Raw genomic sequence first — 27,195 nt, forward strand, 5'->3', positions numbered from 1 at the left:
TTAATAAGTGTTATTTACAGCAGTCATGCTCTTATAGCCTATTTAATGCGACCCCATTTCACACAGGAGTAAAACTTTTTTTAAGTTATAAATATAAGGCTATAGTAGACAAAGGCTATAGATCATTTGAATTATTTAAAAGAATAATTATATGCGATGATAAAATATGCACATTTGCTGTAGGCTATTATTAGACCAGATAGCCTAATGAATGCCCATTTAATTAACATTAAGTAGACTACCTCATAAATTACATTTTTATAGTTAAATTGTGTTTATTTGTAACCACAATGAACATTAAACACCTTCATATGATATTCCTCATAATAGGCCTATATTTTTTCCCAACTCACTAATAATTAATCTGTAAGCAAGATAACACACATCCACTTAAATTCCATTCTATTTTAGAATGTCACTCGAATTCAGTTCAAACCGGATTCAGCGTGTAAACGTGGATTTGAAAAGGAATATTGGGAGTTTGAAACTCAGATTCACCCATACAAGATTATCTGTAGTTCTTCGATGTTCCCATTGATATATATATATATAAATATAAATATATAAGGCGCAGATGCTGCTGGACATGCGCGGATGCGCGAAACATGGCGGCCTAGTTCCAATGGAAAGTAAAGCAGAACAGCAGCACTGTCCGACCTTACACGGTGAGCGAACAGCAGTGGCACATTTTTCATATCTATTATAGTGAATTAATTGTGCTGCAGTGTATTGTGCATCTATTCGCTCGTTTACTATCTCATGGTCACTGATGCGGAAGCTGAATGCATGTTTACATATGGGATGATGTTATGTGCGCGCGCGCTGTGTTTTCTTGCGTCTGTTATTCCCTGAGCTAAAACAGCTTTCTGCGGCCTCTCTCTAATTGGCACACTGGTGTTGAGTGCATACGAAAAGCTATTTACACTGCATCAAAAAGTAAGACAGATATATATGTTATGTATTACATGCATCAATTTGCTTTAAAAAAGCAATAACGATAAAATTATTTAACAATCTGCATGTTTATGACACTGGCATCTGTTCCACTCATGACAGAAGGGCAGTTCACTGTTTATGTGACACTCATTGTTTCAGGGTTTTTGTCAGTTATTTTGTCTCAGTAAAAGTTATCAAATTAATCCACAGATGCTGAATTTGTTTTGTTTTTCAACACACTTAATGCTAATATTTAATTAAATTAAAGGTTATTTTCAATGCATCATTCATATGTGTGTGTCATGCTTGGAAATGAATTCTGGCATGAAAACAGAAAATAACATGGAAATGAATACATAAAAACATTTATCTTGACATTTTTTTAATCTCACTCATCTGTGAAATGTAAATAAAGAGAAGGCTTCCTGTCTGGAGGGGGTGCAAAGGCCTTGAAAAGACAGACAGAGCGAGAGAGAGAGAGAGAGAGAGAGAGAGAGAGAGAGAGACCACAAAATGTAGACATCATCTGTTAATGGGAGGTGTTGGAATCCTTTTCATGTGTTGCTGCAGACTCCCACAAATGTACACTGACTATTGACCTTTTTACGGCGGTTTGGAATCTTTATGACGAGTCTCTGAATGGGATTCACAGCTTAAGAAAGAAGAATGAGGAGGAAAAGAGGGGGAGAGAGAGAGGGAGAGAGAGACAGAGAGATAGATAGACAGAGAGAGAGAGAGAGAGAGAGAGAGAGAGAGAGAGGTTGTCTGCTATCCAGACAGAAGTGGCTGGTAGTTTCGGAGCAGAAACATTGGAGTGACTTTGAAAGGATAGTATCTTTCTTTCCCCACAAATCAGACTTGTTTTCAGGATTCTCTTTGGGACTTTTTGGTTTCAGCATCATCTGGAGGTTTTTCCTCAATCTGCTGAAGCTGGATAAGAAAGTAAGAAACAAGGCAGAAATACATGTTTTATTGCTTGTCTCTTAAAAAAAAACCTCTTTAAAATATACCTTGTAATTCCAATATGCCCACATTACATTTCTATGTTATATTTTTAAAGGTCCTGATTGCATTATTGCATTACTAAGTAAAGCATTACTTAATTTAATTACGTTTCCCTTGAAAAAGAAAAGTAACGTATTACTCTTAATTTTTCTGAAATGTAATTACAGTTACTTCTGAGTTGCATAATACTGTATGGGATATTCTATATAAAGCAATAGTGCATTTAACATCAAAATTGAAATACTTTGGTCAGTTCAAGAATAATTTATGCAATTTTACATTATTTAATTGACAGAATTAAAAGAGCAGTTTCATGTCTATCCTTTACTGTTCAACTGGTCGATGTTGATATGGGATTTAGAAAGTACTAGTTATAAGTATCTAATTACACTGTTGAAGATGTAATTAGTAGTTAGTAATTGATTACTTTTTTAGAGTAACTAACCCAACACTGTTTAGTTGGACCTTATTAACCACATGGTGCTTCTAAATTCATATTTGTGTATAAAAGACAACCTGAAACTTAAAAAACACTTAATTGTTTATACAAATTAGAGTAGATTGAAGGCTGTAGTATTATATTTGTTAATATTTAATTTTTGCAAAAAAAAAGAACTTCTTTGCTCGGTTTCTTTATCTTTTTGGCTCCACCTGAAGAAAAAAGATTTTTTGTCAATTCTGATCGCAACAATTTCTTATAGTTTGTTGAAGGGATTAAAATGGAAAAATGATTTGTTTTAGTCTTTATTTGTTTTTTATTTAGCTATGTTGAATGTCCCATTACGAATCACTAGGGAAGTCCTTCATCCCACTGTCAGTTTGCACGGGACGTCAGCTGCAGCCAATTTCCCCCAAACTGAGATGTGACTTATCACTTGCTGAGCGAGCCGAGGCTTTGATCAGAGAGCGCTGGGTCCCTCAGAAGCTCAGTAACTTATTATGATGTCAAATAGAAGAAAAGCTTTTCTTAGTCCAGTGCTTTGATTCTCTAAAGGTATTTGTGATTTAGTGATAATCTTTTCTCTTTTTTTGCACAGTACAATGTTGGTGGAATAAATTGCACTCAGACGCCGGTAGGGAGTATAAAGTATAATCCCTGTCTTCCGTAATGCTGTAATATGGTTTCCGGGAAGAGTTCATGAACTCTGGGCCAAAGCTGAACCAGCTGATAAAAGAGAAGACTATTATTTACAGATAACATGATCTCACTCAAACTGATTTGAATTTTCAGCATCATTAGTCCAGTCTTCAGTGTCACATGATCCTTCAGAAATCATTCTGATATGCTGATTTGCTGCTCAGTAAAAACAGTTGTCCTGCATAATATTTTTGTGGAAACTGATACTTTTTTCAGGATTTTTTTGAGTAGAAAGTTCAAAAGAACAGCATTTATTTGAAATAGAAATATTTTTAGCAATCATTAAAAATCATTATAGTCTTTTTAAATGTCCTTACATGTATTTTTTTAATCAATTTAATGCATCCTAAAAGTAATAATAATAAAAGTATTAATTTCTCTACTGTTGAACTTTACCCACTTTCATTGGTTGAAAACCAAATTTTCAAACAGCTCATAGCCTACTTATTGTAGCCTAATTAAAGAAGAACAAGAAAGACAGAAAGAACAGAATTTATAATAGACCTACCAATCTCTCTATAAAAATAAAATAATGATGCTGCCGTCTTTCAAGTCATTTTCTTCCCCTTGTAATTTGGCTTTAAATTTTAGGTGAAAATTGTCATTTTGACCCCACTCATCAAAATAGTGGATTGGTCAATAAATATTCATCCATGGTATTTCATATTTTGGCTTTCCTTACTATTTATGTTTGTCTTTCTTCAGAAAAAAATATTAACAAAATTTAAAATTTTAGCTGGGTCTCTCTGGTTTAGTTGACACGGAATGACCGTCAGCATGATTAGTATTGCTATTAAAAATCTTTAATAAATTCTTTCTTTCTTTCTTTCTTTCTTTCTTTCTTTCTTTCTTTCTTTCTTTCTTTCTTTCTTTCTTTCTTTCTTTCTTTCTTTCTTTCTTTCTTTCCTTCAGTTGGCTGTTTAGGATCTGTCCAGTTTCTGTCCGCTTCATGTGGTTCTCCAGGTCACCATGGGCAAAACCCATCACAAAGGTCAAAACTACTTCGTGCCATTTTGACATTTTAATTAAACCTTTTTTGTTAGTCCCTTTTCACAATGAAGTAACTTATTTGTTATAATTCTCTAGTTTTGTGACTGACTATGTCTTTTTAATAGCAGACAAAAAATACAAGGAGAAATCGGGGAGGAATAATGAGGATTCACTCCCTTCACAAAAGCTCTCTGGTAGATCCCTCTCTTTCTTTATTAACCTGTAAAGAAACAAAAACATGCACTGTTTACTTTATCTCAAACTTCCTGATACACTTCTCTCCCCCGCTCATTCATCAGAGCCGTTCAGCTGGGAAATGTACTTGAGAGAGACTTCAGCCTGTCCTGCTTCCCCCAGCTGTTTCAGACAGGTAAGTCTCTCAATGATGCTGCTATTCTGACTAAATAAAGGGTCATCCATGGATGGTTGCTGTTTAATTTGTTATAACTGATATATTTGATATTATGTAACTCCTTACAAGATTAATGAGTCTTGATACCAGAGTTATGTGTCTTTAAAATTCCAATTCAATTTCTGAATTTCATTTGAGACTGCAATGAAGAATTTGAATTTAATCTGAATGTAAAGAAGTGGAATTAAAATAGAATGAAGTGAATGAGTTGTTTTTAATGATAAATATATCATTTCAATAATAAAGTTTGTAAGTTATATTTTTACACTACCGTTCAGAAGTTTAGGGCCAGTAAGAGTTATTTTTATAGAAATTATACTATACAGTGTATATACAATATATATATATATATATATACAGGGCTGGAAATGGGGGGGGGGGGGGGGGGGGGGGGACGCGGGGGGACGGAGTGTGGGGAGTGAATTTCGAGGGGGGACGGCGTTCCAGTTGAAAGAAAAAAAAAAGGTTATATATAGGCTATACATAGTATATATAAATGTAATAATAGACATTTTAGACATTCCCCATTTTATAGACATATTACATAAACAAAAACTTATGTTAGATGCGATTAATCGATTTGATAGCACTAATATATATACAGTATATATATATATATATATATACTATAACTATATACTATACACCAAAACGCCAAATCAGCATACTAGAATGATTTCTGAAGGATCATGTGACACTAACGGATCCCTATATGCCATTATTCATATATTATTCACAGTATTTCATTAACATTTCATGGTAATGTTTTCTCTCTCTCTCTCTCTCTCTCTCTCTCTCTCTCTCTCTCTCTCCAGTCCAGAATCCCTCCCAGTAATGATTTTAAAGTGGGAATGAAAGTGGAGGCTTGTGACCCGAGGAATTCCACCTCGGTGTGCATCGCCACGGTGATGGGGTCAATGGGCGTGCGTCTGCGGCTCAGGCTGGATGGCAGTGACAACACCAATGACTTCTGGCGATTGGTTGACTCCTCTGACATTCAACCTATCGGCACATGCGAGAAGAGTGGCGACATGCTGCAGCCACCACTGGGTAAATTCTGCACTGATGCATTCTGGGATATAAAACAGGAAAATAAGATGCACTGGAGAAAAATCAAACATTGTTGATATTAGTGTAAAGATTCAGCAAAATAAAGTTTAGGTCTGAATAAGTTGGTTTTGAGATCAAATTGCTGCCAATGTCACATTTTAGATTAGGGTCCAATTCTTACTATTATCTAACTATTAACTACCAGTTTTGCCTCAGTAAACTCATAATTACTGCTTATTAATAGTTGGTAAGATTGTTAAGTTTAGGCATTAAGGGATGTAGAATACAGTCATACAGAATGAGGCATTAATATGTGCTTTATAAGTACTAATAAACAGCCAATATCCTAGTAATAAGAATGCTAGTGAGAATTGGACCCTCAACTAAAGTGTTACGGCTGTCAATTTAAAGAGTTTTGTGGAAACAAACATCCCATATGATGGTCCTTTGGATAGTTATATCAGTGTTATGTCATGTTTAAGAACAAAATTGTGCTGTGTTGATAAGAAACTAGTTTTTTTTTTCTTCTTTAAATAAAGCACAATACTGATTTGAAAGTGAACTTTTTGCCGTGCAAACTTATGGCAATATGCTCCATCTTTTCCATTCTGTTCATAATCTATTGCCTGTTTATACCCATCTTCAGGATTCAGAATGAACGCTTCTTCATGGCCCATGTTCCTATTAAAAACATTAAGTGGGGCAGACATTGCTCCAGCCTCAGCCTTTAAAAAGGTAATTGCTTCAAATTGCAAACCATGTTAACAAGCTTCCTATGAATAAAGCTGTGAAAGAAACGGAAAGTGGAGAGTTTGTTCCACAACACAAATTTGAATAAATAATGTAACAAATCATTTAGAGCTTAGCATAAACATTGCTTTTGTTATACTGTACTGTATTTTGAAATTAAATTGACGTGTTTCCTGTGAACGCCTCAGGAGCCGTCCAAACCCACTCAAAACTACTTCAAACCCGGAATGAAACTGGAGGCTGTGGACCGAAAAAATCCCTACCTCATCTGTCCCGCTACCATCGGAGAAGTGAGAGGTGACAAGATATTCATCATGTTTGATGGCTGGAGAGGAGCGTTCGATTACTGGTGCCTGTATGACTCCAGGGACATCTTCCCCGTGGGCTGGTGTCAACTGACCAACCACAGTCTGCAACCTCCTGGCAGCTGCTGTGAGTACAGTCTCTGACCACTAGGGGTCACTACAGTTTATTTTTTTCCCCAGTGTGTAGACTAGAGAAACGTCATTGCCTCATGTTGTTTGAATTGGGAGATGTATTGGGGTCGTTGTGACCATAGATATTATATAGAGATGTCTATGGTTGTGACTTGATCAATCAAGAGACTTGAGAAACCACCTTTTTCTCTCAATCAAATATTTAGTGTTTTCAAGTTCAAGTGAACAGTGACTTTTTGACTGGTCCAGCTGGCACAATTTTGTAGTTTCTTGCTGATGAAATGTTTTTGAAATTTGAAAACAAGTTTTACAAGGTTAAATTGATTAATTTGATGACTTAATAATTGTTTAAAATGTTTTCTTCTTTTTTTAAGATTTCTTTGTATTGTAAGAATTCGTTTTTTGTGGGAATCTTTTTCCCAATCACCAATTTCATACTTACTAAAAAAAGACAGAGGAGTAGTATTTATTAATATATTTTACTAGATTAATGATGTCAAATGGATGAGAACTCAGAATTCATAAGAGATAGCCTATGCTATAGTTTTTGGCTACAGTTTATGAATTTTAAAAACAATAACTATAATGATAGTGATAAAGATATTGTTCTAAAAAAAAATCTAAATATAAAACAATAGCAGAGTTTACACCACAACTGTAACGATACTAACAAAAAACATATTAAGCAGCACAACTGTTTCCACCATCGGATAATAACTGAGTATCAAATCTGGATAATAACTGAGTATCAAATCAGCATATAAGAATGATTTCTGAAGGATCATGTGACACTGAAGACTGGAGTAATGATGCTGAAAATTCAGCTTTGCATCACAGAAATAAATTATATTTTAAAGTGTATTAAAATAGACAACCATTATTTTAAATTGTAAAAAATTTCACAGTATTCCTGTTTTTCTGTATTTTTGATCAAATAAATGCAGGCTTGATGAGCATAAAAGACTTCTTTCAAAAATGTTTGACCGATATTGTATAGAATGTACATATACACACACAAGCACGGGTGACTCACGCTCGTGGTGTTTTCAGCGTTTCACTGTATTGAGACATGAATGATGTAGGCTACAGCTACACATGTGCATTTCATCGCAGAGCTGCTATGAGAGTCACTTGACGAGAATTTCACCATTTCATTTGATAAAACTATCGTCATTCATTCGTTTCATATACACACAGAAACTGTTATGTCTTTACGACAACCTGTCAAAATAAAAGTTCGGTATAACTTGAAGAAATTATAACAGAAATATATTACTATTGCACAGTAGAGTATACTTCAGGCCTAATAATAATAATAATAACAGAGTTTATTAAAACACACAGAAACTCAAATGTCTACAACCCACCAAAATAAAAGTTCGGTCTAACTCAAATTAATTAGAAAGAAATTGCACAGTAAAATGTATTTTAAAATAACACTTTTTTTTTCAAAAACACCATTTCTAAAAGTAAATTTGTATTTGTGCCTATAATGTTTAAAAACATTTTTTTTGTTGAAAATTGTCAGCTGATAAAACCTGTGCTTCAGGGACCATTATTCATATAACATCTAAGGCTAAAGGTAGCTCTTAACTGACTTAGTTAGATGGTGATTAACACTAAACAGTCGAAAATCTATTAGAGTATACGCACTACAAAAAACTAGACTACACCACTGTATATATGCATATGTACATATATATATATATATATATTGTGACTGTGAGCAACATGCAGACACCTTATTCTTCTTGACAGCAACTTTTACTTAACATGCACACTTTGCTGGACTACACTATTTCTGATATTTCTGGACTATATCATAAATATATCATTTCCTGATGTGTCATAAATCTGGATGTGATGGTTTATCACTGTCTGTTGGTGCTGTTCAAATGTTTAACCCGTGCTTGAGCAGTTTGTGTGGCTCTGGCAGGATAACTGATGTGAAATGAATGAAAATTGACTTTTTGATGGATGGTGGTAGTTACGTGTCTATGAGTTCTTCCTCCTCTGAATACTTTCGAGGCATGTTTACTGCTCTCTTCCTGCTTTTACCAGAGCGGACACGACCAGACTGAAAGGATATTGGGTGTTGGGAGAAGTTTCCCATTTATCCCAGTCAGACACGAGGCTCTTTAAGTATGAAGTAGAGCTGCACAATTCTGGAGAAATTGAGAATCTGTGGTCCTTTTCCCCCCGTTCTTGTACAAAAGCTATTGTTTCACATACGCCTTGATGCACTGAATTGAGAAATTGTTTGAGATAGCCAGTGATTTTGGTAAATACATCGAGTTTGATATAGTTCATGGCATTTTATCGGATTGTTTTGTTTTAAAGGGATTTTAGAAAATTTCTCCATTAAAATACTGGTTGAAATAAATAAGGGATTTTGTCTTTGAGACTCAATAGTTAGAATTTTCTCACAACCATCAGAACTGGAACTGTTGTATATTATTGACAGACTGATTACAATTCACTGCCCAAGTTTTACTGAAAATGCTTGGATCAATCCATGACTCAGCACTTTATAGTTTGAAGAGTTATAGTTAAAAGAGCTTTGTTCAACAAAATACTCTATACAACAAAAGACTTTTTCTTTATTTAACAAAAAAAAAAGAAAAAAAAGAAGGTTTTAGGGTTTCATGTTCTTTTTGAGAGATAAAAATAATGTAGAATTAAAAGAACAGCTATATGATGTTTCAATTATGTGGTTTTATGATTTATGGTAATTATGAATGCTAAATAGGTTTATTTTACAAATAAATATGAAAAAGCAAATGGTTAAAATAAATTCTGATGATATTTGAGTGAGTTTTGAATGGAGGAATGAAAGCATGAACTGCGAGTTCATATTTTCCTTTGTGTGTGATTTGTCTTAATTTGCCTTGCATAGTAGTTTTAACTGATCATTAGTGAATACCACCTTTCTAATGAGCACTGAAAAAAAGAAGAAGAAAAAAACGTGTCTGTTGATGTTTGAAGGATGGCTTATTTTTTTGGTATTTCTAGTTTTTCTTGCTGGGTTTTACCTCGGGCACAGAGCACATTGTGTGTGCGCAGATGTGCATATGTTAATAATGTAGCAAAGAACAACAGTAATAAGTGCTTAGTACAAGGCAAGCTTTGGACACAAGACAAAGGTTTAGCTTTTGGTTCAGATCTACTGCAGTCAGTTACAAATAAATGAATCATTTACTTTTTAAATTAAAACATTTTCAACTTAATTACTCCTAAAGAGCAAAGTGTTCTCAGTTTTCCTGTAATCTGAGATGATGTCGGAATATCTGGAGTGTGCTGGTTTGTGTTAGAAAACGTCTTCTAGGTTTGTTTTGATGCAGGTCATCAGTTCAATTTATGTTTTTGATGTACTATTACGAAAGAGCTCAAAGATTCAGCCTCTGGCGATGCCACGTAGGAAGCATTTATAACATTGTTTGAGAGAAAATGAAAGAAAAATTGTCTGTCACATCTTATCCTTTTCCCATCTCAGATGAGAATTTGATACAATATTGATAAATAAATAAAAAATCCCCCACTGAGTTTGGTGTTTTTCGAATTTCTTTGACTTGAATTATTCATCAAAAAAAAAAAAAAATTGGCCTGCCTAATGCAAACTGTATTTTAATGGCTTTTTAATATGAATTTAATCATTTAATATTTCTGACATACCTTCAATTGTTTATGATTTTAATTATATTCTTTCCTTTGTAATGAATTAGGAAATATTTGACTGCTTTTTTTTATAATAATAAAATGCTTTTTTTCAGAGCCTTTAACAATAATCCAATATGATTAGATGGCATGCTTTGCCTATATTATCTTCCTCATGGCTCATTTTAAGTTATTTTTAGAGGTGTTTATTAGCACTAAATATGTATTCACCTTTGCTCCTGTTCTCACACCTAAAGTGAGAACCATAGGGGAGGTTTTTTTTTTTAATAAGTGTTAGTGTTTTCACACATCTCGCACACTTATGTAGCTTAATGCATTTAAAATAAATGTGTGAGACAAAGCAGACAAATCCAATTTGGCTCTATTAGGCCTGTTTGTGTATTTGTAATAATCTAATAATCCTTCTGAATGGGGTTTGGGATTACGACTGGTACCAGATTGAGGTGCGGGTACCAGACTATACCCGCCGGGTGTGTAAGAAAGCACATAAATACTTCCAGCAGGAGCATCATTCATGCCTCTCTGGACCAGCGAGCTTCAAACTGGGTGCTCTGAATCTGATCTTCATTAACCTTTTACCCCCTTCAGCCACAAAAGCCTGGGAGGAGGCCTTTGAAATGGCAGGAGACTGATTAGTATGGGATGTTGAATGTAAATGTGATAGTTTGTCAGAGTTAACAACAACCCTATTGTGCCAGATTTATATAAATAACATTTTGAAAAACTTGACAGTGATGTGTTTTTTTTTTTTTTTGTTAAAAAATAAATCAGTTTTTAGTAGTAGTAGTAGTAGTAGTAGTATTTATAATAATTATTTATTATGTATAGTCTAAAAGGTCTAAATCTTAAAGAAAAAATATTATTATATAAAATATTATTATTAATAATATTTACAGTAACATTGTCTACATTTTTATGTAACATTTACAAAAAATTACTTTAAAATAATAATAATAATAATTATTAAAACAAGTTAAATGTTTAAATGTTATAAATGTTAAATCAACATGTAGATTAACTCTTAAATCTAAATTTTGAATAATAATGATATTAATAAAAGTAATTATTATTTATGAATGTTACAAATAATTACTTTGAAATAATAATAATTATTATTAAAAAAATATTTGTTATAAATGTTAAATCAACATGTAGATTAACTCTTAAATCTAAATTTTGAATAATAATGATAATAATAAAAGTAATTATTATTTATGAATGTTACATCAAAATGTAGACTAAATCTTAATCTTAAAATAAATGATATTGATATGTAATGATATTTTGTATTTAATAAAATACAAATAAGCTCTTCTTTAATTAAATGTTTTATTGTCTTTTAATAATAATGTAATTTGGCGCCCATTTGAGGACTGTCAACACTGGCTGATAACATGAATACCCCGCCCCCCCCCCCCCCTCCTCCACCTCCACTCCTCCTCCACTCCTCGTCCCCGCCTCCATATTAATCAGATATTGCCCGATCAGGGCTCCACCGGCACGGGCTTTGTCATGCGCTTCTACCGCTGTTGTTCAAACCGGGTGCGAAAGTGAGCGCGAGCTCCGGTTGTTATATTGCTTTAAAACCAGACATTCTCAACCAAGTGAAAGATTTACACCGGATTCGTTGGCGCAGAACGCGGATATAGTTGAAAGTTGGCGTTTTGGTGAGTTCCTCTGGTGTATTTCGAGGCTTTTGTCTCTGATGTCTGTTGCTTTGTTTTAGTGGCTTGTGCATTTAGGTCACACGAGTTTAATTCGAGTGTGTTTTTGCAAAGGTTTCTTTCCTGTTGCGTTCAGTTAGTCTCTTCCTCCTGTAGTGGACTAACACTGCACTTTTATTTCTCTATTTGTGAAAAGCATTCATTGAGCTAAAGAACTATGGTAAGCCGTTTTCATATTTATTTCGTTAAACCAACCAGTATCTATCTTTATTTTACTAGTTTTTATATTTTACAAGTAATGCAGCAATGACTAGTGTATTTTTCAAATTCACTAGTAACTATTCATTAGGTAGCCTACTTATTCCTGTAGTAATTAGTATTCAATTAGTCATTAATATTTATTCTTTGAATGCTAGTATGCACTACTTGCAACTTGCATTTATTTTTTGCAGTGACTAGTCAGAATGGCTACTACATGGTCCAGGAAAATCTTACTTAATAAATACCAGCAACAATTGGAATACATGCTAGTCTAAAATGAAGTTATTATCTGAACCTCGGATCACTATGGAATTGTTGAAACGAATAAATAGTTAGTTGTCAACATACCAGCAAGGGAATAAGTATCAGCATGCTGTAAGTAATTATTAGTGACCAGTGGAATAGATGCATATCACTGTTGAATTAGCCTAAGTACTAAGATGCTAGTCACTCTTGGACTAACTTGCTTACTAGTAATAAAAAAGTAGGCTACTAGTAACATAAAATGGATAAGTTTAAATGCTAAAATGGCTTGCCACAAAAAGAGCCCTTAAACCCCTTTCAAGAAAAAGGTTTGGTCAATCATAAGGTGATCCATTGATAGTTTGAACTAAAACGCTTTTGTCGATTTTTGTTTTGTGATTTGTGCTATGCTGAATTTACTTTTGTTTGTTTTAGCAACATAATAGATATGCATCATTCAATAAGCCAAAACTTACAGCAGAATGAAAAAAAAAAATCTGCTGACTTGAAAGGACTAGTAGAATTACAAAGGAAACGCTCAGATGATTTTTTAGATATTTTTTTTTTTTTGTGCAGAAGCTGCACAAATATATTAAAGCTTTTGTTGAACCGCGGTAGCTGTTTTGACTTCAGCTCTTTAACAGATTGCATTGTTTCATTAAATTGCCTGGGGCTCAGGGAACTCTATATCCCCTTTTACCATTCACACTGACACACACGCTCACTCTTTTTCGGCGTTACTCCCCCACAACATGTGGTTCTAGTTCCCGCTGAGCTGTAGCCGCCGTCAGCCGCAGACAGATTGCCCGGGCGTTCGGGTCTGGTGTGGGGCGAAATGTAAATATTGTGGAAGAGATGGAGTAATTACACTGCTTTTGCCCGGACACCTTTGTTCCACATGAGTCGCAACCTCTCCCGTGACCAGACGCCCAGAAGGGTGTGTGTCTGTGCACTGGGAGTCAGCTTGGAGGTCACTGGGTCACGCTGCAGCAGACCATAGAGAGGTCATTTTTGTGATCAGCTGGTTCGCTTCATTTTTAAATGCATGGGGTGATTAGTGGGTAAAGTTTGTTTTTACATTGTCCGTGACCAAGCTCCTGAAAGTGTTTGCGTCTGTTTTGCATGCCCATTGGTGCGCTTAATAAGCTTGATTCCTCACGTGCCGCCTTATATTCATAGGATATTTGAATGAGAATCGCACACTTTCCGACCTTCGAATGAAAGAAAACACTTGTCCATTCCTCGCACGCTTTCTCTCGTCTCCTCATTAAACGTCTGCATGGCTCCGGCTTGGTTTTCCTCTCGAGGCCCAGGAGAGCAGCTGCACGTAGGACTCTGTGAAAGCTCCCAGATGTACTTAGCAAAGCCGGCTTCTGCTGACCGCCCGTCAGCCGCCCTGTAATAGGAGAAGTTTATCTGATCTTAGAGATGGCCCATACAGAAGCTATAATAGGGGGATTTGGTGCCATTGGTCTGAAGGAGGTGTGTATGAGTTGGGGGATTTCACTCTGATGTTGTTTGGCACTTCAAAAGCGTCGACTTGTGCTATTTTACACCTTCATTGATGAATTTGTTTATGCTGAACTGCAGATATTCATTGTGGGTTTTTGAGGAGACTGAAAAGAATTTGCAGACATTAATGTTATTTGGTTTGCTAGGCAAGTGCATTTTTTATTAGCAAACTCGCATGGATTCATTTGCTGAATTTAAAATGAACATAACTCAGAGCACTGTCTATTGTTTTTTTTGCGGTGTCATTTTGTACATCTGCTTGGCAAATCACTTTTTTTAATTATTATTTTGTCTCTGTTCAGTGCATTCAAATGCCTTTTTTAACACTTAACAATATTTGTAAGGATGTAGGGTGCTTCAAATGAAAACCATAAGGTTCTCTTTTAAATGAGACTATAAAGTAGGCACTGCATTTTGAACCAGCTACAAAATGAATAATACATTAACTTGCCTGCTCAGAAATATTCATAGAAAATTGTTTGTTGCTCTATGCAAGATACAATTGACTTGAAATAAAATGCAAAGATGCAGTTCTGGCTGTGAACTCCTTCCATAGCCCTTCCATACTCGTCACATCTTGTCCCACAACGTGATAACCGATAACGCACTCATCCAGGTGGAGAAGGGGGTCATTCTTTCTCCCTATAATGAGGATTACCTGTTGGCCACAGAAAAGAGGCCTTTGACCAGAAAGCCGGTGGGGGGGGGAGGCCCGGCCCACAAAACAATAGGGTGCTGAAAAGCACATGCCTCCTGTGGGGCACAATGGCCAGCTGAAACTGTCTCTCCTCACTCTGTCTTAAAGAGGGTCTCTAGACAACTCAATTTTTGCGCTCCCCGTATTTAAATAGCCACTTTCAAGGCTGTAATGTGATGCTTCTAATATGCAAAATGGCCTCTGAGGAAGAGAATTCGGCAGTTCGTCAAATTAGTATGAAGTAGTCAAATTAAAAAGGAAAATATCAAAGTTTGTAGCTCGCCTCATTCAAACTGCAAAAGAAGTGACTTATTTTTATTTGATTTTATTTAATAATTTATTCTGTGTTTGTGTTGGGCGGGTGAGGGTTGTCTTATGTATTCATTGCATATTGTGATAGCCAATGGGATGATGCTTTGTGAGACACAGATTGGTGAAACTGCAGTAAGAGCTTATCATTTCATGTTGAATGTCAGTATAAATCATCTAATTTAACTTGCGGATATTGCACATGTGGCAATAGGGCTCAATGTACAAACTAATGTAAAACTTTGGTTTATAGTCATCTTGTGGGTTCTACTATATTGTTGTAACCATGATGCTTGTGATGAATAACCAGTTGATTTTAGTAGGATAAAACCATACCCATGTTCAAAATGCTTTCTCTTACTAAAAAGTACTATGGTGGGTCTATGGTACAGTATTGTGGTATTGTATTACTTTAATATAAACCATAGTACAGTATAATAACCATATTTATATACAATGCATAGTATTTTACATTATACTCAAAGCATGTTCATGAAAAAAATGCTGTAATACCATGGAATGTAATCATCAAATTAATAGTTTTTTTTAACAGTTAAGGTATAGATTCATATTTTTAATTAGCATAATATTTGATTTGAACATTTTTGTAATTGTATAGTATTATGTATTATAACCTTTCTTTCTTTTTTCTCCCCCACCTTTAGTCAATCTCCCGAAGACTCCTATTCCAGCATTGGGCCGGTCCAGTCATTCTTGGCGCCCAATGCAGTCCCCATACCGCCTGCCGCACCCTCTGCCCCCTCTGCCAGTGCGCAAGGGGGTACGAGGGAGGAGACCTAAGAGCCAGACCATCGCGATGCTGAAAGAAGCCGCCGAGGCTGCAGCAGCCGCAGCCGCCACGTCACAGAACGGCCAAATGCAGTCCAATATAGCCAAGAGTCCCATGAGCTCACTGCTCACTCCCAAACCATATAAGAAGAGGGGACCCAAACCCGGCAGCAAGGTACAACGGCTTTTTTGTGGTCGGATGGGTCAGTTAATAGGTTTAACAGGGGATTGTTTATTTATTTTGATGATATTTAGTTAAATTCTTAAAGGGATAGTCCACTCCAAAAAAAATGTCATTAATAAGTGTTGTTAATTAAAAATTTTATATATATATAATAATCGTCTGTTAATTTATAAATGCTGAAATAAAAAAACTTTTTTTCCACTTAAGTTGCATTTCTAATTTTCATTTAAGTTTTTAATCATCTAGTATTTATATTTCATTTTAAGTACTAAAATTACCGAAACTGTAAGAAAAATAAATTAAAGGTAAATAAAATATTTTTTAAATATTAAAAAAGCACATAACAAATGAAAACTAAAAATATTAACACATGCTATAATATATAAATACTAAAATAACTAACTTTCACTCAAACCTGTATGATTTTCGTTTTTCTGAGGAACACAAAATTAGATATTTTGATTGATCGATTGAATCTGATGTCATTGGTAGCCAACATAATGGGATTTTAATGGTATTAAAAAATGAAGAAAGGGAAAAAATAAAAAAATTGCCCTGGTAACTGATCATTATGCAGCTTTTGTTTGATTTGAGGGTGGGTCGTATGTCATGAGCGATTATCTAAATTAAACATTAACACTTCTTCTATAATCCTTCCCCATGAACAGTACATTAAACATGCTGGATTCACAATCATGATAAGGCTTTTGTAGCCTTCTGCCATTGTTTTGAGATTTAGAAGGTGGGCAGATGATAGTGGGGTTGTTTTGTGAGGGTGTATTGGTTGTTGTTTTTATCTCTCGCTCTCTGTCTTCCACCTTTACAGAGGAAACCAAAGGTTCCTCATTCACTTTCAAGCCCCACATTGTCTTCCTCAGTGTCAGATGGGAGACTGTCTAGTCTACAGACAACAAGAGACTCAGGAGTCTTGTCCACTGGTAAGCTTTTATCTTACTGCATTTCAATACTGTAAAATGTACTCTAAAAGCAATTCCAAGTTGTGGTCATGTATATTTATTTACAAAACTAAAGCAATATTTTGACTTGAAGCAAACCTCATAAACAAGCACTGACACTTCACACAGAAATGTGGTTCATCAGGTTGAAGTCTTATCTTAACATCTTAAGTGCATCTTAATTTTCTACTAGGCATGGCATTCTGATGCTTTTGCATTGTGTTGTCCGCTTCACCTGACCATCCACTCTCACCTCTTCTAGTTTGTGTGTACGTGAATAAACACGGAGATTCGGGGCCGCACCTGGACCGTAAGCTGTTGTTGCAACTGCCCGATCACTTCGGGCCGGGCCCCGTGAACACGGTTCTCCAGCACTCGGTCCAAGCCTGCGTGGATTGTGCGTTTCAGCCCAAAGCTCTGTTCGGCTTCCTGCAGTCTCAGTCTGATGGAGGAGAAATCATCAGAGGTTAGTTTGGATCTGCTTTAGAGTTTGTGTGATCTGCGTTTCATTTAAGAGGGATTCTTTGATTAGGAGAACTTGGCTGCCAGCAAGAGAAATGCTTTTTTGAAATAAAATGTAATTTATTGCTAGGTAACTCTAGGGTTTGTTTAGGTTTAGTCTAACATTTTCTCTGAAATATCACAATATATCCACATCATCACATATTATATTACTGGAATCTACTTGACGTGGCCATGCCATGTGATGCATGTTTTAACAAACCTGAGGGAGTCAAAGGTGCCCCAACTGGAAGAGTCATCCACAATCAAATGTGTTTTGAGAACTGAATGGCATATTGATGAAAGACTTGAGCTCTGTTTGATTTCGTATAGTTGAGTGCTGTTTTAAGACTGTCAACATGTGTGTGCTTTACAATAAAGAGAAAAAAGTTAAAGCATGGGTGTGTGATTGACCTGAAAAGAGAAGGGTGTGTGTATGTTTAAAAAGAATTGTGTGTATGTGCACAGCTGATGTCATCAGACTGCGAGTAATAAGGGATGACATCTGTGTGTAACCTGGTTTGGATCATTTGATTTGGGTGTCCCCAGGGGAAGTGTGTATGTGTATGCGTGTCTATGTGTGTGTGCAGGGGGTGGGGCCCACGCTAGGACTGTAGAGCCATCTGCTGCGACGCCATGGCCCCTTAATCGGCACCCATTTAGCCAGATCACCCCCCCCCCCACACACACACACACAAGCAAACAGCATTTGGAGGGTTGGGACTAGATTTAGTTTTTTTTTATAGCATAAGTGATGTATTCATGAGAAGCAAACTAAATTCAACATGCATTCTTCTTTGTGACATGTTTAAGAGTTATACAGTGTTTTTTTAATTTTGCACCATATCTACTTTGATTCAGTTCGCTCTGAAGGAGGAATCCACTACGTCAAGCTCCCCACTGCCTCCAGTGCTTCGTTCGTTCTGCGCTTTCTGGAAACTCTGTGTCACCATCTGCAGTGTGATAACTTGTTCAGCAGCCAGCCGTTCAGTCCACTAACCACTAACACACACACACCGTATGAAAGGAGCAAATCAGGTATGTGTGCGTGTTATTGTTATCTGAACTAAAACTATGCAGAAATTGAATTACAAATTATTTTAAATGAAAAACTTAGTGTCCCTATTATGCTGTTTTAAACATTCCTAATTTTGTTTTGGAGGACTCCTACAATAGGTTTACATGCATCCAAGGTCAAAAAACACTTAATCTCAATTAAGGATTCAGTCTCTTAACCCCTCCTTTCCGAGAGCTTCCTCTGCTCTGATTGGTCAAGTGGTCCAGTCTGTTGTGATTGGTCTACCGCTTACAGCATGTGTTAGAAACCAAACATTCATTACCATATTTGAATTTGTAACAATGGCATTGGTTTTGCCGTATCAATTCCAGAGCGAGTCCTCATCCTTTGGAAGTGCATGCAAAGTATATTCGCAGCATAGAAAGCAGTGTCTTCTCAACGTCTCGACTCCACGAACCAAACTCTGAGGCCTCAGGACCGGGTCAATGTAGACGTTGTTCGTGGGCAGACAGTGAAGACCATAGGCTGGCATTATGCAAATTCGATTCTTTCTTTTAGGAGACAACTTTATTTTCTGTGCACTTTGATCTTTGAAACTTTGCAGACCTTATACACTCACAAACAGCTCTATTACACATTGCATAAAAGATATTCAAAAAAGCATAATAGGGGCTTTTTTTTATGTATTTATTTGACTAAATCTAGCTTGTGATTTTTAAATCCTGTGGACTTCCAGAATTGATCTATATCTGCACTCTTCCTCTGTTGCAGTGAAAGAGGAGACATCAGAAGCTTTGTCCGTAGCGCGAGGTACCAGACGTTTCAACCGAGATTCAGCTGCCTACACCGCTGCCCTGTCACCGAAACTACAGAGAACAGAAGCTCTGCCCTCAGACGGTACGACCCGTTCAGCTGTTCTGAGTGTTTTTGCTTGGTCGTATCTGTGAGTGAATGATACCGATTGAGTGTTTATGCCACACTAGCTGCAGCAGGTCCTGGCCAGTTCTGATTGGTCGAATTTAAAGTGAATGGAGGATGGGGTTTTCTTTAGGTGGAGTTAGGCGCCTCTGTTCATTTTCTTATTAACCGCACAAAATAAAACAATTAATAATGCAGACAGACTCCTAATTAAATCGTCTACATTGTAACTAATTAAGTGGCTGAGTTTCATTAGGGTGAGAATAACCTGCCAGTTTGGGTTATTTTTATTGCTGTGGGTGATTTATAATTTGCCAGACGTGGATGTTGTGTGTTCTCCTCTCATTAAATGTCTCATAGATAAAGCTCATTGCCACAAATTGAAGATAAAGTTATTTTTTTTAATAAAATTGCTAGTAGTGTTCGCATATGTGTGTTAGAGGACAATTAAACTCTGAGACGTGTTGCTACTTGTTGCGTCAGATTTCTATTCATGCAGAACACAGGAATCCTGTTCTACATTTATTTTGGTGAGTTTGTGTTAGTTAAATACTGTAGGTGTGTAGACTTATAGTCTCGAGTTTGCAAGTTAAACCTTCTATAACCCTGTAATTGTGACACAACTAGTCATTGTTTTATTATGACTACTTTCCACATTGTAATGTCAGAAAAACTATGAAATGGGAGTATAGGATTTATGTAGTGACCAAAATTTTTATATTTCAGCTTTATGAAAGCAGTGATAAGTAGCCACAGCTTCATTAAGTACATCCTGAGATGCTTTTTAAATGGTATTCATCCATTAAATTATGTAAAAAATCATGAGAAACAAATTCATTGTTCAAACCTTTGTAGAAAACTACCCTTGTGTATTTTGGGGTTTGGGGGGTCAGTAAGATTTTGTTTTGTTTTGAAAGATATTAATAATTGAATTTAGCAAGGATGCATTAAATTGAGCCTTTTACATTTATTACAATGTGTTTCTATTTCAAATAAATGTAGTTCTTTTGAATTTTCTATTCATCAAAGAATCCTGAAAAACTTGCTTTACGGGTTCTGACTCTTTTCAATATTTGATCATAAAAAGAAATGTTTCTTGAACACCAAATTAGCATATTAGAATGATTTCTGAAGGATTATGTGATACTGAAGACTAGAGTAATGATGCTGAAAGTATTTTCTAACAATATTTAAACTGTTTAATCAAATAAATGCAGCTATATTGGTCATAAGAGTCGTTTAATTATATATATATTTTTGTATTAACGACCCCAAACTTTTGAACAGTAGTGTATACATGTATTCATTTCAAACCATATATTACCAAATAATGACCTTAGGTATTAATGAAAACTTTTCACTCTTCTTTGAACAGAAACCATTGCCCATGCTGAAAATGGTGCCACTACAGACCAGCAGTTCTCAGAAGAGTCAATGGACTCGGCCTCCAACTCTGTGGCCCCCCGGCCCCCTGCCCTACGCAGCCCGTCTGAGTATCACCCCCCGGCCGGAAGCAGCCCGCACTACCCCTCTCACCCCCCACCCCTCCGCAGACTCTCCTCCAACCCCTCGGAGCTGGGGCCCGCACGCACACACAGACGAGTGGAAGGTAGGCTATGTAAGAACGCTTTGTTTAAACACCTTCACACACACACTATTAATAACATGTAAGATTGCTTGTAAATGACCAGACTTGTTCATGCTTATTTATTTTAAACAGCCCTAGTGCTCTCAGATTTATAGGTAACACTTTGTACTCACTGTTTCATAATATATATATTTTTTAAAGTATCATTCTAAACAGATCATTATGCACAGTTATTAATGCCAGAAACTACTGATCTGTATATAAGCATTTTGTTTTTTGATGATTTATTAATGATAGTTGTTAAAGACTTGTTTATTTATTTTAAATAGACCTAGTGCACTCAGATCTATAGGTAACACTTTGTAATAACTTTCATTTATAATATTAAAGTTGGCATGAAACGGAAGTTATGATAGTCTTTCATTCCCTGTATGTGAGTGAAACGAGTCAGTGACTTCTCGAAAAAGGAAAAATGTAGAGCGGGACTTGATTTTACCCATCAGGCATTGATTGGATGGTTGATCTCATGTGATTGACAGCTTGTCCCGCCCTCATGCCAGTAAACGCATCATCAGAGAAGAGATGTCTTGCAAGAAGGAGAGGAAGCTATTTTGAAAAATAATTACATGAACTAAAATTATAATGATGTGCACAGATAAATCATTTGACAACTGCAATTTTATATTTATACATTTATATTAACCGATTATTTCATGCAGTTAGAAATGTCATGACACTTTAAACAACTGATCTGTATATACGCTTGCATGTTTTTGATGACTTATTAATCATAAATTTGAGTTGAGTTGAATGATTGAAAGTCTTTAGGGGTTTTGAGCTGTTGGTGTCTGTGCTTGTTGGCATTAGTCTTGTGTTTGAGCTCTAAAAGCAGAACCGTTTCATTGTTCAACTCCCTCAGAATGCTTTCAGACTGGCAGCTTGGCTTACGCGATCACCGCTGCTCTTCGGAGACTTGGATCTATTTCTATCGTGGGATAAACTCCCATATCAGTTCCGCACAGAGTGCTTGTGTGAGGACCAGATGTATTTTCTCTAATCAAATGTCAAATGGCACAATAGGCTTTGATATGGATTAAAGCCTGTTAGCGGCTCGGGGGGCCATATTTATTTAAATTGCATCTCAGAGTAGGAGCGACGTTTGGGGTTCAGTTTTATTTTCCATATTAAAGCGTCTGAGAGCAGGAACGTCAGGAAGGCACTGATTCTAGACCAGCACTCATTCAAGGAAGCATAATGTTCAGTTTCTAAAAAATACGTGTTGGTCAATTTTTGGGTTCTTTTGACCTCTAACATGACATTTTCAGTCGTGGGCTATATTTGAAACTATCATACTATTCTTATTATTTCTTCTATATGTGAATAATATTGTCATAATATAACATTATGCAGTTTTTTTATAAACATCATTAGTTCATGTTGAAGTATTAATTCAGATATTAACACATGATTATTCATGTACCCTTATAATAAAGCGTTACCCATTTTGTCATTCGAATGTTTTTTGGTGCCCCTAGTGGCGATTATATATATTTAAAAAAAATCCATATGTGCAAGTAAAACCTTTTTGTAGTTGCCATATTTATTATTTATTTATATATTATATATATTTGCTAGCTGCTAGCTCAACCACTGGTCCTGATCATCAAGCAGCAGAGAAGGATTCCTCCAGAACGTCCAATAAGTGTCCGTCATCATGGAGTATAGAGGAAGTGATGCAATTTGTGCGCGACGCCGATCCACAGGCGCTGGGCCCACATGCAGAGCTCTTCAGGAAACATGTAAGATATGATTTTCTTGACTTCTTTCATATGTTTTTGTTCTACTTTCAAGTTAAAAAGGTTTATATGTTTTATATTATATAGTACATGTTATAATGGATTGATTGTTTTCCACAGGAGATTGATGGCAAGGCCTTGATGCTTTTACGGAGTGACATGATCATGAAGTACATGGGGCTGAAACTGGGTCCTGCTCTCAAACTTTGCCATCACATTGAGAGACTCAAACTGGTGAAATAGTGGTTGGAACCTTCTGAGCAAAATCACAGAGGATCCACTAGAGGGCAACGGAGGAAAACGCAGGTCCACTCAATTTCAGAGTTGACACCAGAGACTTCAGTCAAGATTCATGGATATTTATTACCCGTGACATGGATGGTCAAAGGTCCAACATGCTGACCTACTTCACCTGTACTCATTCCCACTGGTTCAAACATTGGGGGAAAAAACTGACCTGCCAAGTATTTCCTTTTTTTGTGGCAAAAATGAACCACCAGATTGACTTTTCAAAACTGCCTAACTTTGTGTGCAACCAAGGATGTTCACAATGGCTCTCATCTAGAAACAAATTCAGTGTAGAATTGCAGCTACAGATCTCAGTACCTCAGTGATATGATGCTCTGCGTTTACAGACAATGGTGGAGAAAGCTGAATCCCAAAGGATTTCACGGTGTTCCTGTGTTGTGTCCGGTACCGGCTACACGCACATACAAATGTTCACTTTCCACTGTATTTTACTGTTTACGTCTGTTGAAGATGTATTTGACTTTATGCTTTGGGCATTGAATATGAAGGGTTTCGGTGCCAGTGAATCAAATTTCATTGTTCACTATTTGGCGTAGTGTTTATTTGATTGGACATATTTTCATTATTTTTTCTTTTTTTTCTTTGACATTGGAATTGGATTACACATTGAATTACATTTCAACATGTTCTACTGTTTCATAAAGTAACAGAAAAAAAAATAAAAAAGATTTTTTTTAAGTGATAAAAACCAAAAATGGTTTTGCTACGGTCTATAAAAAGGCACCAATTTTTAAAGCACAAACTTTTAGTTCTGACTGTTACTGAAGATGTCTACTATTGCTCTTTAACTCAAGACAATTAATTACTCAGGACACTTGTACAATACATTTTCATTTATTCATATTTTGTTATGATATTTTGTTTTTTTTTCCCTCTTACAAAACTGACTATATTAATGTCCACACCAGCACTTCGTGTGACACCCATGAAGGTGGACATAATGTCACATGGTCCTGAAATTAAGAGGTTTATCAACATGGAGAATGATGTACGGAGCATGCAGCAATTCCAGAAACGTATGTGGCTCTGTTTGTGTACATCATACAAATGTGTATTTAGTTCAGTATTCTATCATTTAGTGCATTTTTTTTATTTAATAGGTAGAAACTGTTGCTTTTGAGCGCATTTTGTCTGTTTATATAATGGATTTTGTGACTTTGGGGGATGGAGCCTTTTTGTTTTGATATTATATACATACATTTTTAGCTCCTTTTTAGATACACTGTATTTACTTTGCTCTTATACTCAGGTTGAAATATTTTGTATTTACTTATTTGAACACTTTTCTACCATTTGAATAAATAATTGCATTTATAAAGTTGTCATTTGCACCGTATTTTCAGTGGAAAGGCATTTGCACGTCAAATATGGTATGCTTTGCTTAAAGCTGCAGTCTGTAACTTTTTTTTGTTTTGCTCAAAATGTTAAATATATATATATATATATATATATATATATATATATATATATATATATATATATATATATATATATATATATATATAATGAGCGAGTTCATCATGAATCCTTTAGATTTGACATTTAAGTTTAGATTAAGACAGTTAATCCATAATAAAAAAGCAAATACTTTGAGCATAAACATTTCACACAGCCATCTTACTGGTGGTCATTTTACATACAGACAAAAACATACTATAAACATGAGTTTGAGTTTCAGGGAACAAATGTATTATAACAATATAAAACAATCACTCACAGAAGCAATCGAATGTTAAAAGCTTCAAGAGCATTTTGGTGTAGTTCACCCAAAAGCAAAAATTTTGTCATTTACTCTTCAAGTATTATTTACTAAGTTGAGGGCGAGTACATTTTCATTTCTGTCTGAACTATCCCTTTAAAGTCACCTCTGTGAATTACAGAAAGCTATTTTGAACCATAAGGTTTATAACAAGTGTGTGTGCAACAAATTCTGTGCAACTGTAACTCTGATACGTTACGTTGATTCAACTTCCCATTTTCCATTTTGTGGACAATATACAGTTTCCATGCAATCATTCCCTCTCCTCGAATGCTGTCTCCAGCAGAAGAGGTTAAACCCGGGGTAATAGGCCCATATGTTACTATTTACGAGAAAATTGCAATTTTTTAGTGGCTGAGTAGCCTGCGGTGCATTTGTCTCTGGAGAACACAAATATTCACACATATAAAATAGGCAACATCCCCAAACCATTTGGCCACTTACCACTGCAGCATTAATGTAATACATATATCAAGCTGATGATAGCTCAGATTGCATTTGAATTTCCTGATAAAGAAATATTTTTGGTCTGTATGGGATATTTTCATTCTAGTCTATATGGTAAGTTAACATGAAATACAATGAGAATGAGATACAACATTCAATCTAATAATTATACTAAACAGAATATTCTTTTATAATCTTTAAAAAATTGTTTTTATAATTTTGGTTTCACTTTGTTTTGATGGTATGCATTTAGGATGGTCCTGTCCTGGGCAGTCAATATGTTTGGGGAAATTGAATCCACATAAGATCTTGGTTAGCAATCATATAAATGAATAATATTGAGCAGATGTAAGAGCTGCTTTGGGTTAAATTGCAAAGAACAAATCTGATGAGAGAAGACAGGCCTTTCAAACCATCATGAAAAGTTTGTGCTTTGACAATTCTGTAAAGATCTGCAGTGGGATGTAATGCTATTGTGGAATCACATATAGTAAAAGAAGAGAAATTCTTCCATTTTCAATGATAGTCGCTCAGAGAAGGCACAGAGGCAAAAGTCTTCTCAAACCAGATTAATTTAATCTAGTGAGAAGTTACGTTAGCCAGATATGAACAGCAAGGCCCAAAAAGTCTAAAACCGCTAGTAAAAATGTCTTCATAAATAAGCATAACAATTTAAGTGAAATGCTGAAGTGGAAAATACATGCATTTCTAAATGTCTTAGTATTTGGTTTACTTTCAGGTTAAATAAATAAATAAATACTTAAATATATATCCATTCATTTTTCTCTTTATTTCTTGCATTGAAATGGATGACTTTTTATCTGGCCTCCACAAGTTAACTGTTGTGCAACTAAATGTTTACTTCATATCCAAATACATGGATAACAAAGCAATAAACGCTGTGTACCAAAGGAGAACTGTGGACATGATGGGAAAGATCAGATCATATGCACAGTGTTCCTGTTGCTAAAGCAGAGTGGATTCAACTTTATATTTGGAACTTACACAAGTATTTAGGGAAAAAATACTCTACAAAGGTTTAATTTTTAAAATGATTATTATTTTCACAAGTGGGAATAGGTGAATGTGATTTCGCCAAGTACAACATCTTTGTTGACCCTGGGACAACATTCCAAACAACCAATAAAATATGAGAGACAAGTTTACAGTTTATGTCAAGTTTAGGCTTGCAACCAGGTGCTTCTACATCAGTGTTGTTCACCTAATATTTACCTCTGATTTTAGGGATAAGTTATGGGTAGGCTTAGGTTTAGGGATAGGAGTAGGACTACATTTTCGGGCAGGAATGTTGTTCCAGGATCGACAAAATATGTTAATTCGGGAACATGCCTTTCTAGGAAAAAAAACTACTATGGAAGTCAATGCCGTCAACTGTCTGGTTACCAACATTCTTCAAAATATCATCTTTTGTGTTCAGCAGAAGAAAGAAACTCATACAGGTTTTGAACAACTTGAGGGTGAATAAGTAATGACAAAATGTTCATTTTTGGGTGAACTATCCCTTTAAAATGCTCTTTAAATCTAATTAACAATATTCTGTTAATTGTGAACAGAAACAATCTTACCTTTTTCTGAAGTTGGCAGTTCGGGTGCTGTTTTAACCAATTATATCTATGTTGTCGAATTAATTTAGTGTAGCAAGGCTCAATTCCTTGTTAAAATTGTGTCACTGGATAGAAACAGCAGTCTTGCAGAAGAGTCAGCTCTGTCTGTCTGATAGCTGCAGATCTGTGAGAAAGTATGTAGAGAATTAACTTTAGGACGGCCCCTTCTGTGCTGCTCTGTCCTGTGAAATAAGGTTGTCCAGTTCAACATTATTGACTTGACTAC

The 27,195-nt window shown here is 35.6% G+C and overlaps 1 protein-coding gene across 3 annotated transcripts; it reads left to right on the top strand.

The window, feature by feature from the left end:
* The first annotated feature begins 532 nt into the window (after positions 1 to 532).
* On the top strand, positions 533 to 24,459 carry scml2 (Scm polycomb group protein like 2). 3 transcript variants are annotated; one of them, XM_082155558.1, is made up of 15 exons: positions 533 to 665; positions 3,992 to 4,070; positions 4,198 to 4,263; positions 4,369 to 4,439; positions 5,297 to 5,531; positions 6,178 to 6,266; positions 6,470 to 6,713; positions 15,745 to 16,043; positions 16,879 to 16,990; positions 17,271 to 17,474; positions 18,371 to 18,547; positions 19,299 to 19,424; positions 20,821 to 21,063; positions 22,669 to 22,832; positions 22,950 to 24,459. In XM_082155558.1, the coding sequence occupies exons 2-15, from the start codon at positions 4,049 to 4,051 to the stop codon at positions 23,070 to 23,072; spliced, it is 2,175 nt and encodes a 724-aa protein (XP_082011684.1). In that variant the 5' UTR covers positions 533 to 665; positions 3,992 to 4,048; the 3' UTR covers positions 23,073 to 24,459. The 3 variants fall into 3 exon arrangements, with proteins under 3 accessions (XP_082011684.1, XP_082011685.1, XP_082011686.1); XM_082155559.1 differs by having other exon boundaries at positions 20,821 to 21,054; XM_082155560.1 differs by lacking the exons at positions 533 to 665; positions 3,992 to 4,070; positions 4,198 to 4,263 and having other exon boundaries at positions 4,423 to 4,439; positions 5,302 to 5,531.
* The last annotated feature ends 2,736 nt before the right edge of the window (positions 24,460 to 27,195 follow it).

Source organism: Leuciscus leuciscus (assembly GCF_965113295.1).
Source record: "Leuciscus leuciscus genome assembly, chromosome: 23".
Lineage (NCBI taxonomy): Eukaryota > Metazoa > Chordata > Actinopteri > Cypriniformes > Leuciscidae > Leuciscus > Leuciscus leuciscus.